The sequence below is a fragment of the Cryptomeria japonica genome, chromosome 11 (genome assembly GCF_030272615.1).
Source record: "Cryptomeria japonica chromosome 11, Sugi_1.0, whole genome shotgun sequence".
Taxonomy (NCBI): domain Eukaryota; kingdom Viridiplantae; phylum Streptophyta; class Pinopsida; order Cupressales; family Cupressaceae; genus Cryptomeria; species Cryptomeria japonica.
Window position 1 is genome coordinate 169,202,273 of NC_081415.1, and position 18,831 is coordinate 169,221,103.

The 18,831-nt window shown below is 31.2% G+C and overlaps 1 protein-coding gene across 4 annotated transcripts; it reads right to left on the reverse strand.

Moving 5' to 3' along the window:
* Nucleotides 1-1,999: 1,999 nt before the first annotated feature.
* On the reverse strand, nt 2,000-17,895 carry LOC131036953 (uncharacterized). 4 transcript variants are annotated; one of them, XM_057968984.2, is made up of 10 exons: nt 17,807-17,895; nt 17,514-17,680; nt 5,024-5,173; nt 4,856-4,927; nt 4,686-4,775; nt 3,928-4,581; nt 3,643-3,736; nt 2,777-3,105; nt 2,625-2,696; nt 2,000-2,543 (listed from the first exon to the last, which is right to left on the reverse strand). In XM_057968984.2, the coding sequence occupies exons 1-10, from the start codon at nt 17,829-17,831 to the stop codon at nt 2,163-2,165; spliced, it is 2,034 nt and encodes a 677-aa protein (XP_057824967.2). In that variant the 5' UTR covers nt 17,832-17,895; the 3' UTR covers nt 2,000-2,162. The 4 variants fall into 4 exon arrangements, with proteins under 4 accessions (XP_057824967.2, XP_057824966.2, XP_057824965.2 ...); XM_057968983.2 differs by having other exon boundaries at nt 3,634-3,736; XM_057968982.2 differs by having other exon boundaries at nt 2,002-2,543; nt 3,643-3,838.
* Nucleotides 17,896-18,831: the final 936 nt, after the last annotated feature.

Below are 18,831 nucleotides of genomic sequence, written 5' to 3' on the forward strand. Positions count from 1 at the left end.
TTAGAGAAAATCCATGGAGTGTTAATCCATCTATTTATCTGAGGGCGCATATGTTAAGGAAAATGATTAGTCAGTAGCAATGGGGATAAATATTTTAGTGAGAACAAATGTTCTGATAGAAGACAAATCAAGGAGACTTCTCGCTAAATTTGATAGCAATCTTGGCCATCATGAGTTGGCAAGGAACGTCCTTGAAGTTTGGGAGACCAAAATATCATGATTAAGCCTATCATCTAATTTAATGTTCGATGCTTGGGAGGACATATCCCACGTCTGAAATATATGAGGTTTTTATGGTGGATGTGAATTTTTATCAAATATTGTGGAGATTGTGGAAACATCTCGAAGCCTTTTATTCTCCAAGCATGGTTTTCTCAGAGGAAAGTCCAAATTTTGTGCAAAAATGGGAGACTCCAATTTTATTTTTAGCATCTAGAAGGTAGATGGCTTTTCTAGGCGGAATAACACATAAGAGGTTGAGCATAATTTTGAGCTATAGACACCCCTTACTGATATACATGATAAAATTGATGCTTGATGAGAATTTTTTAATGGCGGATCACAGATATCACGTAAATTCAAACATATCGTCAATGTTTTTAGCCATGTCCTTAGGTAAAGACTTCAGAAATCCCATGTCTAAAAAGTTAAGTAAAGACGTTTTCAAAAATTAGATTTTGGGAGGCATGGATGATATTCTCAGAAATATAGATAACTTTTTGGATACCTCCACCCAAAGACTTTTATAATTTTTCGATCCCTCTACCCAAAGACTTTGACAAACAGGATGAAGAAGTCCAAAACTCATTATTTTAATGGATGGTGAAGATGAATATCAAGATAACAAAGAGGTGACAATAAGGAGCCTCATTTTCCTCTTGAACTAGATAAATACAGTGGAGAATCAACATGTAATTGGATTTCGACCTACATTTACTATGAAGGTCTAGAGCAATAGATTAGAAATTGTTGAAAAAGAGGACAAGATGGACTTGGAGGAAGAAGATTAGAAATTAATATGCTCTATGGTTTTTCTCCTTGTAAAGTAGAATTTACTAGTTTACTCATTATTAGTATAGTATGTCTACAAAGCTAGATATAATTTTGGAATTAAAGCCAACTTTTCATCTTTTAATGTAAAATCCATGCGTTCAAAGATACTATGCCTGGAGTTAGGCAGTAGAAGCTTCCATTTAGGATTATGGTAGAAGCAGACTTATTGATATGGAAAATCTTTCTATTTCCCTACCAGTTATATATTTCTATAACTAATTACTCTTTTTTAATATATGAGGACTAGCACTTACTACTAGTCTATCTATCAAACATAAAAAATGTTTATCTAAGATACATAATACATATTATACAAATAATTGAAAATTAAAGTATAATTTTTAAATTCATTTTCTATAAAGTGATACTTATTAAAAAAAAAAAAATTCCTCAAAATTCATTTTAGATGAAATTGGAATGGTTTCCTATGTTGTTTGGTCTTCCTACTTATAATAATAGTCTATTTATTCTTACATTAAATCATAAGAATCAAAACAAATTTATTCAAATGATGTGATGGTCATGTTGATAGTATAGTATAGTATAATGGTACTTACTATAACAACACACATTCATTTAATATAACCATTTATATAACAAACGGAATACTCATTACACTTATATTTTTTAAGGTATGAAAAACACATTCGTACTAGACTTCTCAAACACAAAACAAAGAATATATATTTCTTTTTCATATTTTTTAAGGTATGAAAAACACATTTGTACTAGACTTCTCAAACACAAAACAAAGAATATATATTTCTTTTTCAATTATACTCTTGTAATTTGTAATCATCAACCAATCAATAAATATTTTAATATTTCGTTTAATAAAATGATACTATTATCATAATACTTTAAAATACTATTTAAACAAATAAATTAATTAAAATCCAATAAAAACTTCATATAACAGTTATTATCGTAGATTATATATTCAAATTAAAAAGTTACAATAATAATACACTACATTATACATATGGCTCTTCTTCTAATAGGATAGTAATTCACTATATAATGTAGTATTTGCGACTCAAGAGTTCAGAGTAAACCTAGTTGATTCACTATATAATGTAGTATTTGCGACTCAAGAGTTTAGGGTAAACCTAGTTGAATGAAAGTTCACGAGGGCAGTTAAGATATCCTGCGTCACAATGGAACCTAAAGTTTTGAAAGAATTGAATACCATTTACTGATACATCTTGGAGTTTTAAGGCCTCGTATAGTTTTTTCCATCTTCGTTGCTTTTCTTCAAAATTGAATGCAGCTTGTCCAAAATTGGACATATTTTTCAGTTTATTCAACTTTTCTTTGTTCTTTTCTTCTTGGGAGTCCGCTTCCTTCTTCCCCTTTTCTTCGGAATCAGTTTCCTCCTTTTTTCCTTTCACATCAGCTTCTTGTATTATATAATTAACAATTTTCTTGAGGAAAGGTTTCTGTTTTGTATCCACCTTTTTTTCTTTGACATCAGCATAGGTTTGCAAATCCTTAAGAAAAATTATTATCAGTCACAATAACAATTTTATAAAGTTGAAAGTTAGAAAACTATTTAATAAAAATAGACGTACCTGAGTGAGGGATGGTTCTTGTTTTGCTTTTCTATTTTCGTCGTCTATGAAATCAATGTAGGCATGCCAATCCTTTGAAAAAAAGAGAAAATTATCATCACTACAATAAAAATAACAAATTTGAAAGTTTGGAAACTGTTTTATCAGTGTACCTGAATGAGAATGTTCATTTCTTCTCTCCATTGGGAGCAAATAAAGATCCAAGCTACTAATTCCTTATCCCATTGCCACGAACTTTTTGGAGCAAGATACATAACTTGACTTATCACATTCCTTGCAAAATTGTGGTACTTTATATAATTCTGATGAAGCCCAGGGATCTCTCTCCCAAAGCGATTCAAATCTTTAAATGTGGCCATTTCTTCAGGGTCATGTGTCATCATCGTCGAGATATGTTGAACCCGAGTTACACGTTTTCGTAGATTTTTCCTTCTTTCACATGTGCATGGTTGCTGTTTCTCAATATCATTTGTGGTGTTTCCTGTATTCGCAACAAGAGAAACAAACAGATTGAAGCTATTGATGAAATTTAACATAAATGATAAGTCCAAAATTAGACGGAACAAATCTTTTGACTCAAAGGAGATAATACTCTAAGTTGTAAGTAGCAATTGGTTGGTCAAATTTTATGACTATTTCTGTATATATTGGGGTTTAAGAGTCATTTTTATTTTTCAATGGTTAAGATTTGTCAAATACATTTTTAAATGTAGATAATTTCATATATATATATATATATATATATATACACATACGTCTTATTTAACCTTTTACTAGCATAAAAGTTAATGATATAAACGAAAAATAAGGATAGGAGATAAAAAAACTCACACCTACAAAAGGATAGTAAGAAATCGCGGAAAAAAAAACAGAAGATCAAATCCAACACAACAGTAAACAACTTAAAGAAATCATAATTCTAAATAAAAAATTATTTTGCCACTTCCAAAATTCCCATTGACTATTTAACCTTTTACCCATAATATATATTTATAGCTAATTTGCATACCTTGCATACCTGACATCTCCGAAATGGGTTTAAGATCTGGATGTACCAAAGTGACTGGGAGCTGGATAAGTTGGCTGATTAAATGATCGGCATCAGCTTCTTTCTGTGATGAAGATTTGAATGCTTTTCGAATGATATTCTTGTCCAATGCTAAAACAAAGTTAATTTCACATGCTTTAACTACCGTGTTTAAAGACTGCAGCACCTGTGTTATACCGGTAATCAAACATATTTTAGTTATTACAAACTGATTTGAATTTAAATATAGAAATGACAATTAATATAAAAGCATACCCGCACTATCATTGAATCTTCATATCGGTCCAGGCCGTCCATAAAGGCTATTATACGGAGCTTCTTGTGTGGAGCTGATCCATATTTGGGAACAGGAGTGCCCTCAATCTTGTCCTCCATCAAACCCAATTTTAAACCTGAGAAAAAAGAAAAAATAGGCCAGGGTTTTTTTCCGCTGTCTTTCTTCAAAAACTTGAGCTTTGAAATAACTGTCTCCTGATGGCCATACTGGTCTGATTTGTGAGAACGGAAATGATCCTTCACAAATTGGCTCACTTCCTTCGAGTCAAACCATTGATATAATTTCTTGACTACAGGCACAATGAATGAACTTGCAAATGCAACAATAGCTCCCCATGTAACATTTTTGAAGTTAAAGTGTTTTATAATAAGCCATAATAGGTAAGCCACCAAGAATGCTCCTCCCCAAAACATCCAATCATATTTGTCGACAAAGCTAGCGCGCTTATGTCTCCAGCGAGTGATCCAGCGCTGGGCCCGAGTCATAGACTTTTCTATCTCTTCTGTTATTTCAACTACCAGACCATCGCAAGCTTCGTGCTCTCCCTTGTTATCTTCAACACTGAAATTTACAGTTAAAACCCTAGGAATTTCCATTAATTTCTCCTTGTTCTCCTGTTGTGGATGTTTCACCTGCAGAGTTCGCAACGCAACAGAGAAACATTTTGTTCAGAGCCCTGTTATTTGCAGATTTTCAAAGATTAATTCACGTGAAAAACATATTGCATATCTCTTACCAGTTGGTTCAACTCTATGCATGCCAAATATTTGTAAACGGCTTTATGTTTTGATTGATATTCTTCCAAAAATTGCAGCACTACGTCTTCCTGATTGTTTTTGAACATCAAACATACATTTATATTCTTATATTAGATCAAAATGAAAACGAACGACGATTTGGCCTTACTTGTTTTTCTTTGTCTTCTTTGACCGATAAATTGGCAGCTACCTTCTTGAAAAATCGGACCAGCACGTTTTCCTGTTCATTATCAGTTATCAGAAATAGATTTAAATTCTTTTATTAGATAAAAATTAACATGAATCACTATGAACTTGCTCCACAACATGGTCTTACGTGTTTTTCTTTGTCTTCTCGCGCCAATAAATTGTGAACTCCTTCCCTGAGTCTTCTACCCTTTTCACTGAGTTCCGCTTGATTTTCTCCATCGAAACACTCGCCGGGAAACGCAGCTTGAGCAGATGTGAGGAGTAAATGCTCTTTTATCTGGACCAACAGATTGTCGAGGGCAATTTAAGGGGGAGAGACCAGTAGTCTTAACTTAGTAAGATCTTCATTTAAAATAGATATTTAACTATCTATAACTAAAATTTGAAGGTGTTATTCATCATAAATGTAATTTATATACAATTTAAATGGATCAAATATTTATAGCAATGATAATTAAACATAATGAAACGGACGGCGAGCGATGAGCGATAAGTTCCTGTGCACACACTAGGCCTCGTGCCCTAGTTGTCATCCTATGCTCTTGCGTGGTGGTTTCTATTTGTTTCAAAGTCAAGTTTTGGGTGGTTGTGGGGGGGTTAGTTGCTTCTTGTCTCTTTTTTGAGGCGCATTTGGGGGCTTTCTTTTTCTTCGTGCCCTTGTTTGATAGGGTTTGAGCTCGATGTTTGATTTGATTATAGAGGAGAGTGGTGCTTGTCCAAGGCCATTGGTTTTTGAAAGTATGGGTCAACAAAGTCAACTTCATTTTTGCATGCGGATGCCATGCATCTGAGTAAAATCTCGTTGAAGTTTGCCTTTTTTTGGAGACAAGGATCTCCAAGATTAAGAAAGTAAATGGGTGCTTGCAAAGGAGTCACAATTGGCCTATCCCGATTGTCCAACCTGAAACGATCTTAGATGATGTTACATACTTGAGAAATCATGCAATTATTTGTAAGTTTATGGGACTTTATCTCTATGCCAACTCTAGAGTCATGGACATGACACGTTTGGAACCCTAAAGGCAATCTGGATAATATGTTGGTGGCTAACAATTCTTTTATGGTGATTTTTTCATGCATGGCAGATAAAAACAAGGCCTATGAAGGAGGTCCTTACTTTTTCACTCAGGTTGAGCTCTTCATCAAACCATGGCATGTAGGGTTTAATTATGCTGAGGAGCTTCCCTTAAAAGTCCTTGTGTGAGTTCATCTTCCTAGTCTCCCACTTGAATTCTGGAGGGATGATATTCTTCATTTGATTGCTCTCCTTCTAGGCAAGCCTATGGGATCTGCTACTCAAACTCGAGCTAAAAAGGTAACTTTTTATGCTTGCATCTATGTTGAGATTCGTTTAAATAATCCATTACCAGATTTTGTAAAGATTTGTTTTGGTTCCTCTTTGTGGGTTAAACAACTTTATTATGAGATGCTTCCATTTAGATGTCGTATTTACCATTAATACAACCATTTACAGAGGAAATGTGCCCAATTTGATCCAATGATACTGCAAGTAATGCTCCTTCATGCTCTATCCCTAAGAATGATAAGGGGAAGAGCTCCTTTAACTAAAAGGTTTTGATCTTACCAAAAACTCATAGTAAGGGGAGAGGATAGAAGATAAATTTGAAGGATAGGCAATATGATGAGAAGTTTAATTGGTTTGATGACTAGGAAGATTTGGTCTAGGAAGAGGGAATTCTAGTTGAGAGTCCTCTAGTGTTGAACCTTTGGCAATAGTTTTGTCTAAAGATGGTGAGAATAATGATATGAATTTGGTTTTGGTTTAATCGCAAAAGGGATAGATAGATACAGACTTACCCTCTCAAACTCTTGATGTTTCTACTCCAAGTGAGTCTTTGGTTAGACAAAATGTTTCTGATGTAAAAAATTTTCTCTTGTCTCCTATGAAAGAAAGTTTGGATCCATAAAAATGTCATGGGTCCTCTCAAGGCTTGGTTTGCACCAAAAAATCTCAAGAAAAGTTCTTTGGAGAAGACCTTGAAAGTAGGTTATAAGCTAGACTAGGTAAAAGTCAAGTTAATTGGGGAGACTCTACTTGAATATGGGTTAGTAAAGACTATTGGTTGTCATTTCTCCCACTCCCACAAATGATTGCCATATCTTGGAAAGTGAGGGGTATTAATAGCATCCCTATAAAAATGACTATTCATGAGTTAATTTTCTCTCATTATCTAGTTATTATTTTATTCAAGAAACTATGTTGACAATGGATTGTTTGCTCAACAAAGCTCCTAGAGTTTGGTCCCATGGTATGTGTTAGTGCATGATTAGTGCTCAAGATAACTTAGGGAATATTTCTTGTTTTTCGGACCCAAAGAAGCTTATTTCCCTATGGTGCATCTCAATATGATCTTCTATTTCTTTAATTGCTTCTAGTTTGGATTTTGGTGAAACTTGCCTCTTGACTAATTTATATGACCCTATTGATCTATAGGATAAGACACAGATTTGGAGTCACACTAGATATTTGTTCTTGTTGATGCCTCTTCTTCCATGGGTTGTGGTTGGTGATTTTAATATAATGTTTTGTTTGAAGGAGAAAAGAGGAGGCTTGATCCATTAATTGGACGAATCTGGTAGTCTCCTCCAAGATAATATTCCTTTCTTGAACTTAATTGATACAGAACCAAATAATTATATCTTCACCTAGAACAATATGAAAAGTGGAGAGGGGGTACTTTTTAGAAGCTTGATAGATTTCTTATCTCATGCTATTAGACAGAGGATTAGTGGTCTACTGAAATCTTAGATTGGAGGGGCTCTAATCACTAGGCAATGAAACTTTTTGTAATTTCATTAGTCTAAAATAAAACCTTTCAAATTATAGCTTATGTGGTTGTGAAATATCTCTCTCGATAACTTGGTGGTTGATTGGTGGCACGAAGGGAAATCTGCTCATTGAAAGGTTATGTATTCCTTTGTTAAAAGATTGCAGTATGTGAAGTACAAGCTCAAAAGGTGGAACAAACAATATTTTCAATATCTTTGAGTATGTGCAGGATCATGAGGCACCAAAAAGTGGTGATATTATGACTAAAGTCCTAATTGATTGCCTGATTGCAAATTATTTGTAACTATCAAATAGTATGACATTTTTTGAATCTAAAACATGTGTCACATTCTATGCTTTGTATACTATAGAATTTTTTTTTTTAAATTTGAATTTCATAAAGTTTTGACCAAGTTATGGTGGTTAGACATACAATTTTTTAATATTTTTTTCCCACCATGATCTTGCACATACCCCTTCATTACAATAAGATAGAAACTCAATCTTGGTGGGATTCTATTACTTGGTTAATTGGAGACCAAGCAACAACCCTAGATTTGAGAAGAGAAGAATTTAGATCTATTAAGGAGTTGGAGGATTGGGATTTGGAAAAGGACATTTTTTGGAAACAAAAGTCTCGTATTTATTGGATTCAAGAGGGAAATAGGAAGACTACCTTTTTTCACAATTTTGTCAAGGCTAGAAGAAAAAGGTAATCTAATTTCATCTCTTTTGTCTTCAAAAGAGTTTTATTTAAACATTATTTATTAAAGTAGCTAATAATTTTTTTAAAATCTTAACAAACTTTCTAATATAAATAATTGTTCAAAAAATAAATTAAGCTAGATTAAGATATTGAATATTATTAAAATAGTTATTTACTGATTTGCAATAATTTTTGTTAAGCTATAATAAAATATTAAATAATATTATATGTTTCTCTTTTCCAAATGTATTTTCTTAAACTTTATATTTCTTAATCATAAATACATTAATTATTGTATGATTGATGGTACAATTAGTTAAGGGATTTAGGTTCATCTTTTGTAGGTCTTTCAGATCCCTTATTTTATTTGTTTATCTAATGGGAGGGTTTTTCAACCATGGTATGTTGCCCTGAAGGTCATTAAAGGTTGGGGGGCTTCACCATATTAAGTAATAAGCTTGGGGTGATTGGACTAACCTATCGATTCCCCTTGACCAAAGAGGAATAAAGTAGCCTTTTATTTAAAAAATGTATATCTATTTAAAGAAGTAACCAAAACAAAAATGTTAGAAATAATGAGAGAATGAGCTAAAATGGTAGTGGCATTAGGAATTTGAATGGAGGCATCATTGTAAAGGGGGATGGGGACTCATATGATGATCTACAACTAGAAATATTTTGTAGCAAGGATTTATTGGTAGGCGTTGGAGTGTTTGTAGCATATTTGGTACAACGGATGACTTTCATCATAGTTTGTGCCATTTATTTCTCTAATGAAATAGAGAAGAAGGAGGAATACAAGAAAAATAAACATAGCAGCTTATATTGATTAGAATAACATGTTACATCTTACAAATTTTGACAAACCTTTAGTTCTTCACAAAATCCATCATTACACATTACATGTAAAATCTAAGGTTTAGCTCTTCAATTCCCAAACACCATTACATTCAATTATTTTTCACATATTCTTATAGCTCTGTAGAGCTAGACCTAACAAGGAGTGAGTAACCAAAGTATTCCATTTTATTTATAACCATAGTGGAGGGAGTAACATTGATTTCTTGGTCTACATGGTACTTGTGAAGATAAGGAAACAATAAATATTAGATAAATATCTACAATATTGATTATGAGAGACATCTAGAATTCAGTATGGAAGAAATTATTTTAAATGCACAAGTTGACAATTTTATGATATCTGGCAATAGAAATTATATCTACCAATACTCTCCCTTAATTTCAACCATATATGAGCTTCAACATTTATAATTTCCAAATAATGTCTTTTAGGATTCTCTTTGACAAATTTTTATTGCCAAAGTAATCTTCATTGTAAAAAGTCTTGAAATAAAAAATACATGAGAACAAAAATACAATTTCACCTATTTTAAGCAAATAATAAAATTTGACCTATTTCTAGTTTACATAATTAATGTAAAATGTTATTACCTTTGGGTATCAATGATTGTTTATCATTTCCTATGTTTGTATTTTATGCTAAATTTATTTGTAGGGATAAATATCAATTAAATAATCCCTCTTGGTTTTTGTCAACCCACAAAAATCCCAGTTACCTATAGAAATTATTAGAGAAAACAGATATGTTCCTCTTGTTTATGATTATTATTGATTCCCTATGTATTTGATAAAGATAAACGTGTTTTATATGGACTCAAAACCAAAATTTGTATAAAAACTAGCCATCAGCCAAACAAATAGAAACCAATAGCAAAACATGGGAGCACCTCAAAACAGACACGAAAGAAAAAAGAGACACAAATAGCAAAACAAAAGCACTTAGATAAGAGAGTGCACCAGCTCCTTATTCTTTTGGATTGTATCCTTTTTGATTTCCTCTAGTTCCTCCATAATGAACTTGGAGGTTTCCTTATTGTTGCTCCTGCTTCTGGTCCTGGAACTAGGGCTTGTGGTTTTGTTGTCGCCAACAACATTGTCTTCATCTCTAAGATTTTTCTCAGGATCACTGTGAATGGATCTGTACTCTGCAACCATGACATTGATCTTTTCCAGCCCCTCCATACTATTATTCATGGCCTTCTTGCTTATGTCGACCAGGTTCTTGAGGTTTTTCTTTATCTCCACCATAGACTATTCAACCTTTTCAATTCTTTGTTCATGGTTGCATTTCATAAACTCGACATCTTGGGAGAGCTTCTAGGTCATGATTATGAGCTTCTTAGATTTTCTAGGCTCTGGCAAAGCTATGAAGATATCTATTATCTCCTTAATCCCCTCTTTGAGGGTATCAATTTCCATCTCCACCCACTTCTATTAGCTCTCCTAGATTCTGGTCGCTTCCATCACTTGGTTCATCAGGGTACTATTCTTCTATAACCCACTGTCTGCTTCTTTTTAGGCAGAGTCCCCTGATTTTCCTTAAGGACATTAAGAGGAATTTCAAGTATGATTTCTTGGTCCAAAGTCTCAGGACCATAGTTACCTTAGCTGCAAGCTTCTTCTTTTTAGAAAAAGGCTTAGTTTTAGAAATCATCTTGCTGGTAGATTTATAATTAATGGCCACCCATCTAGGGGAATTCTCGTTGCTAAAAGTATCGGGGGTGACCAAAATCTCACCTTCTTCAACCGACTTATAATCAGGGTCATCAAAAGGTTTGGCACTCCCACTATCCTCCATTTTCATATCCGAATCAGATACTTCCTGAATATTAGTATGAGGGATTTGGCCTTTCTCAGAGAGAGAGGGAACAACTTCATGGGACTTAGTGTACTCCATTATGAGCACAATAAGCCCTTCATGGAGGACTGGATTATTTGGATTATCCACATGTTTTTCAAGACTATTCTCCAAAGAGGAGGCCAGATAGAAAGGAATAGAAATGACTTTGTCATGACTAAAGTGATTCAAAATGGTAAAATAGTAAGAACATATATTGGCACATCTTCCATCAAGCGTAATGTACCTCATTATGAATTCAGCCATATCCACCTAGGGAGCCATTAGATCCTTCCTATTGTAGCCACCATCAACCATTTTGTTAAGTCTTGAACGCTCCTTGTCTTTGTACAAATAATTCTCTATGTCTTCCTCCTTTGTTTTCCTTTCTCTATTGAACCTTCTCTCATTCATCACCATACTTGTAATCATAGCCACCAGGGTTTTGTCCAGCTGAAATTTAGAACCATAAGCCATCAAAACCCCTTTCTTCCACCCATTGACAAAGGTTTCTATGAGTAGAGGAGAAGGGCCATGGATTCTTTCTAAGAAGGGGACAATTCCCCCATCAATGATTTCCTTCCATGCCTCCTTATTGATTCCCTATGTTATTTTAGGTAGGATGAATAATTTTGACATAGGTGCATCACCACCCCTTTTTCTTAAATTTGCCTTCCTTCTCCCTTTTGTTTGAAAGCTAATAAAATAGGATTACCTTGGAGTTGTCTAGTTTTGAGTTGGGTATAGACTTCTACATATAGACTAGAGAGGAATTTGGCCTTCTCTATAGATTCAACCTCATTTGCAAAGTTCCACACCTTAAGGGTAGTTCAATTGTATTATTAGAATACTAAAACCTACTTTTAATAGTATGGTTTCATGTGATAATATTTATCTATGGAGTTTTTTAAAATACCCCATCGAGGTAGAAAATATTGTTAATGTATCATGTGAAAGTGATGTTGGTAGTCTTATGTACATGTTATAGTTTATACTAGACTAGAAATATCCCTCATATATATGTATTCCTAGATGGGGATGTTGGGATGAAATTAAGAGAGTGTTCATATATTTGAGGTGTTATTTTAAGTATTATTTTATTTTCATCGTTATCCTATTGACCTTGGTATTATATATATATGTGTGTGTGTGTGTGTGTGTGTGTGTGTGTGTGTGTGTGTGTGTGTGTGTGTGTGTGTGTGTGTGTGTGTGTGTGTGTGTGTGTGTGTGTGTGTGTGTGTGTGTGTGTGTGTGTGTGTGTGTGTGTGTGTGTGTGTGTGTGTGTGGATTCTTAATGGGTAAGTGAAATTACTACGATACAATCCACCAATGTATATGCATTTATGATGTTTTGTAGTATAATAAATTGGATGAGTAAGTTTCAACATATTGTTTCTTTTTTAAAAATAGACAAAAATTATATGGAAACTACTTATGCTTTTAAGGAATTTATTTGACTTAGATAGTTGGTTTTTGATATAGGGCTTAACATAGAGATAATTAATATTTGTTGAAGCAGAACTAAGTCTATCATTTTCATAGAAAAGAATACTACTTTCTATGCAAGAGAAAAATACACTGATGTTTTGTTTTACTTTGTTTGTAATATGGTGGAGGATGGAATATAAATTTGGATAAGGGGGAAACTTTTATTAATGTTGTAGATGCATTGACAAAATTTGTGCGTATAGAGAATTTTATTAGATATTTCAGTTACATGGGACTTAGGTCTCTCATATTTTATTTTATTTTAGCTCTTGAAAGGTCTTTGATAAGCTGGAGAATGTTGAGATTAAGATGTCTTAACCTTTGTTATTCCTAGCATTTGACTTATTGATTAGGTTTTTATTTTACTTTTTACTAACATATCATGTTATATAGTGATACCTATGGATGAGGTGACATCCAACTTGGAAATGACTATGATGAAAAACACATAGTACATATGGATATCATAATCTCACTTGATGTGTTATATTATGTAGCTATCTTATTTTTATGTGTTAGTTTATTATATATTTTTTGATAGCTTATGATAGAATATGATAAGTCCTTGATGCATACATGTACTCTAATGTTGATGTTAAATTTCGCATGCAAGGAGAACTCCAAGGTTATCTTTTTTTGTAGTTGTATGATGATTCTATTCATGGAAGATCGTTGCATGGATTCAAGTATCATGCATTTCAATAGATTTATTATATCCATTAGTTTAATACGCATTGATATTGGAAGTCATTTTCTCTCTCTTTTTTATGCAATTTAAAATACATTAAAAAAATTACTATTCACAAATTGTATGAGAATATTTATCTAAGTATTGTTATGCTACTATAATTGATTTAAAATATTTATCAGTTATTTTTTGAATAGTTCTATAAAACATTTTGACCTTACATATGTATTGTACACTCTTTTTATTACTCAAAGTCTAAAACTTTTTTCTTTTTGAATATAGCGTGCTTCTCTTGAAATATCTTTCCCCATATATTTGTCTATTATGGTGGTAATCTTTTATACCTTTTATTTGAATGTGTTTTACTAATTATAATTATTTAATTATTATACAAAAATTACATTATATATAATAGTTTGATTAATTTCGGAGGCATTTTCTACATACCTTTTTTCCTTTCATTATATATATGGGATTTTGTTATGAATGTATTATCTATTTTGATAGATAGTAATATATGTTGATTTTGAACCCTAGAAGTAGGGATTTCCCCACTTAAAAACATTTAAGAAAGCATTTTGATGGTAGGATAATCAACATTTGTGATTCTAACTCCTCATTTATATTTAGACCACCATCTAATGATTAGGCATTCCATGTCTATTTTTTTTAATATTAGATTTCTCAACATTTTTATACTTGTTCTTATACCTAAGATATGAACTAATGATTAGGTCACTTTTATTATTATTTTATATTTCTTTTCCAAATTCTTATATTTATACTCAATACCCAATCCCCTCCCTATTATGCTAATTATCACATCAATATGGCTATTTCCAAGTTTTCATATTATTGAAAATGGTATTCATTTTTTACTAAACCACCCCTCAAAATTTTAAGTATTATGAGTTCACAAACATATTATAATGAATGGTTGAGATAGGTCAATTCTCTTATTTACTCATGTAACTTTATCTAAGATATTGGCATCATACACATTAAGTAAAATGGACTATTGATTTGTATTTACAACAAACCAACTTTCACAAGTCTATCAATATTCCCATATGAAAAAGTATATCATACCATTAATCCTTGAATTTATGGAACTAACACCACCTCATTGTTGACTATGTATAAATTTATGATAAATGACCATGAAAATAAACTAGGTTACCCAAAAATATAAGTATAGATAAATGTTGATCTTTTATTATATTTCTAGTAAGATTTATAACACTTGTTCTTTAAAACTTCAATCAGTTCACTTCACTTTATACTTCTTAGTATATTGAATTTTTTGTGATTAAATCATAGTAGGTTTTGGACTAGAGATAAGCCAAGTATAAACCTTTGAGATATATGATGAATAGAAAGCATTCATTGGAATGTGCCAATAATACATTCTTGGACTAATATTGTACCATAAGGATTAGCTATATTTAACTTGGTACATAGAAGTAAACAATTTTCAAGGGCTACCCTATATATGATACCATAATGGTTGGGTTGTTATATACACTACTATGTAATTGAATCTAGTCACTATCTTAGGAGAGTTATTAGATAGTCACACATAGCATGGAGGTGATGATTGACAAGTAATACCCATGTTTTGAATAATATAATAAATATCACTAAGATTACAATCTATTAATGTTGAAAGCTAGTCTTTCATACACGGAAAAACTTGTCATTGGCGGCCTAAGGGTGATTAAGTTGGAATTCACTTATATGGATGGGTTCACTACTTTAGAAATCTCTTGTATAACTATAAAACATTTTTGATATTGATGGTGGATACTTGATCTAGTATGGGTTTCATTGGATCATCTTTTTAGTTTTCTAATGATTTATAAGTGGCCCTTTTTGGTGGAGGATAGACCCATAATATAGTATGGGATACACAAAGTCTTCTTCTATGTTATTTCTTGGTTAAACATAGTAAAAAATTTAATCCCTAACCTTTAGTGTATAGGATTTTTCTTTGGGATATCTTCATCGATCCACTTGGTTAGGGTGGATGGGGTAATGGTTCACTTTGTTAGTTTTTTTTTAACCCATTATGATGATACATGGATGTCTAGACAACCAAATGTTACTTGTGAATAAACAAGTTTCATTTCACCTCTAGGTACCTAATTTCTTAGTTTTTATACTTTTATTATTATGTTACTTAATATCGTAATGAAATGTATTTAATATTAATATTGTTTATTGCATATAGTTTTATCATTTACATACTAGTTTTATCCCACAAAAAAATCATTCGCATGCCCAGGTTCTTACAATTATTAAAAAAATAGTTTAAGCATAATAACTTTAATATTCTCTTGTTCTATTGGTTAATTGTTAATATTTTTTAATTATTAATATTAGTAATTATTTTTTATTTAATTATATTAGCATCAAGGTTGAGGATGATCATATCATGAGTGTATTAAGAGAAAAAAGATGTCTAGACCTCACATTTATTAAAAATTAAATATCTCCTAGGTAAATTAACTTGTTTCATATTTATTTCAAAATAAAACCAAAACAAAACCTCATATAGTTAATAAAAATATAATGTATTAAATAAATCTTTTAAGTAAAAATATATTAATATATATCACTATCATAGTTATTAACTTTTAATTAATTATTTTTTGTTTATAGACAAAAATCATTATAATCCAACTTTATAGTATTGGAATAATGAAAAAATTATCTAGTTAATAGATGACTTATAAAATATCAATTTGGACATATGTTAATATAACTATTGTTGAAATGTATGTCCAAATTGATATTTTATAACTCATCTACTAACTAACTAGGCAATTTCATCATTATTGGAATACTATAAAGATGACAAGTACTATAAAGATGACAAGTACTAGTCACTATGTGGCACTTGTTAAAAATTAAATGACATTATCTATATAAATATTAATACAATTATAAATTAAATTAAATTATATCATTTTAATTCATTAAATTTTTTATTGTTTTAATTAATTATATTTTACATGTTATTTCTATAATTCTTTATATTTCTTAACTTTTAGTCTATTTTTAAAATGTTAAATATTTTACTTATATATTATCATTTTCTATTTTCTAAAATCTCATTATCAAATTTAAAACAAAACTTCAAATTCTTAAACTCTACATCAAACATCAATAAATAAAATACAATAATATTATATTTTTACATAGAGACATATCTAATAATCTATGTAATAATGTATTCTTTTAAACATTATCCAACTATTCGTTTTACTTTTTGGAGAGATATTTTTCTATTTATAGTATTGTCTATCAAAATTTAAGTATTTTACTTTTTGGAGAGATATTTTTCTATTTATAGTATTGTCTATCAAAATTTAAGTATTAATTGAAGTTTGTGAAAATTTATTTGTTAGAAATATTAAATTCAAAAGAAATATTTAAAGTTAGGATATTAATTTTTAAAAAGTTTGAAATTTTTTTGGTTTAATTACTTTTAGAATATTATTTTAACATAAGATGTAAATTTTTCAAGCCAATTAGATTGGAGAAAAATATTATTTTATAATTTAGAAACTTAAAAATCATGCATCTTAACAAAAAATGATGGAGAAACATAATAAGTTAACAAAAACAATTCAACCTTGTCTAACCACACTGATATCCATGAGCATTTCTTTACATAGATGTACTTTTTAGTTTATAATTAAAATTAAGTGTCTCAATAGATTTAGTTAAAGATAAGAATAAATTTTTAAATATTATTCAATTAATTAACATATTCTACTAGAAAATTAACAATTAAAAATATTAAACTTTTACAAAATACTAAACAACAATAAAATCAAATCCATTGAAAGTTTAACACTCACAAATAACAAACTCTGGTTAAATCAGAGTCATCTCTCATAAAACATCTTCTAATTAATTTATTACTTGAAACATCAAACATAATGAATTTAACACTTGAAATATCCAACAATAATTTTCTTCCATGTAAAACTAAATAAACTTTGGAAGAGAGGTAAAAGATTTGACATGAAACTTGATTTCCTTAAACGTTTAAAAACAATTCTATGAATTCTTACATCAGCATATACGTATAAAAATAATAAACAAACATCCTTTTTTCCTTTGAAACAAAAAACATTTAACCATTGAGCAGAATAAGCACAGCCTGCTGGAAGATGGATCTGAAATGAAAACCGAATATAATAATAATTAACCATTGAGTAGAATAAGCACAGCCTACCTTATCCATGAGATTGCTCACTGCCCCACCAGATCCACATTCACCAGAAATGCCCACAGTGATTGGAACATTTGTCTTTGGATTAAGCAAATGTGCAGCTATGCCTTCTGCCAATTCATCGATGCCTCCTGCCAATTCATCGATTCCTCCTGCCAATTCATCGATGCCTGTTCCCATATTTTACAGTGTGAATTGTACATAGAAAATTGCAGACATTATGAACAGATCTTGCTCAGGTAATTCAAATGACAAAAGCTTTAAAAAATGTCAGAACCAAAATATTGACTACTTACTTGGACGTTCTCCATTCTTCGCCATGAAATTAGACTCAATTCGCAGTGTTTGTCAAAAGGCAACAAAGGGTAATTCTTGAATATTCGCGCTTGCTATATGTGGAGGAAAACGTTTCTAATAAAGAGATATTCCACTTTCTACTGTAGAAGAATGCATGAATGCTGGGCAATTTTTTCACTGCTCAGTCGCATCATTGATGGTAATATTTACTATACATAGATGCTTTGTGCTTGCCACTGAACAGAAATGTGCCAATCATGTGGCTAAATTTGATGTCAGGGATGGGATAAATGGTGTCGTCAGGGATGAGGATAAATGTTAGTACTACAAATATATAGATTCTCCACCAAACAAAAGAGTTATCAATAATTGGAAAAATGTTGCAAAAGCTGTTCTTCTACAGTGGAATGGGACAAATTATGACCGTCCTTCCTAAGTTTTTGTGGGACAGTGATGACACTATACGACCTATAAGATGTCCTACACTAGCTAAAGTTATGATATCAGCTTTAATATTGAAAAGTTACAAGGAATACCCCACCAAAAGTTCCCTTTAACTCATTTCATGCATATCCTCCTAGGGTTCTTTGTGATATTTGTGTGATCTGTAAAGTTATCAATAATGGGCTGATTGATGTTCTTTTGGGTCATCTATAGAGTTCTAATTATTTTTCTTTATGATGATAAAGTTATGGATAATGTTTTCAGTATATTGTAATTTTTATTTATAATGGTGAAAATTTCAAATATATATCTTTTTCTTTTATAAATCGGATTTACTTTGATGAGATTGTTTTTATGCATTATTTAGATTATTTTTATAAAATTGCATTCACTCCTACAAAAATGGATGTAGCAAGAAGAGAGGTAAAATTTGTGGATGAAAAATAGAGTAAAAATCAAAGCAACAAAATGAAGTTAAACTTTCTCAATAACTATTGTAAAAATGCATAAATTACAAAGAGAGTTCTAATTCATAAAAAATAGAGATTACAGAGGAAAAATGTGTGAGCATTTCTAACTA

Excerpts from the sequence above, each read along its gene's own strand:
- LOC131036953 (XM_057968981.2), bottom strand. The coding sequence starts at position 17,831 with ATGGCGAAGAATGGAGAACGTCCAA. Across the intron at positions 4,582-4,685 it reads GCATAGAGTTGAACCAACTG|GTGAAACATCCACAACAGGA; the intron begins GTAAGAGATATG and ends CGAACTCTGCAG. Across the intron at positions 2,544-2,624 it reads AAGAACCATCCCTCACTCAG|GATTTGCAAACCTATGCTGA; the intron begins GTACGTCTATTT and ends ATTTTTCTTAAG.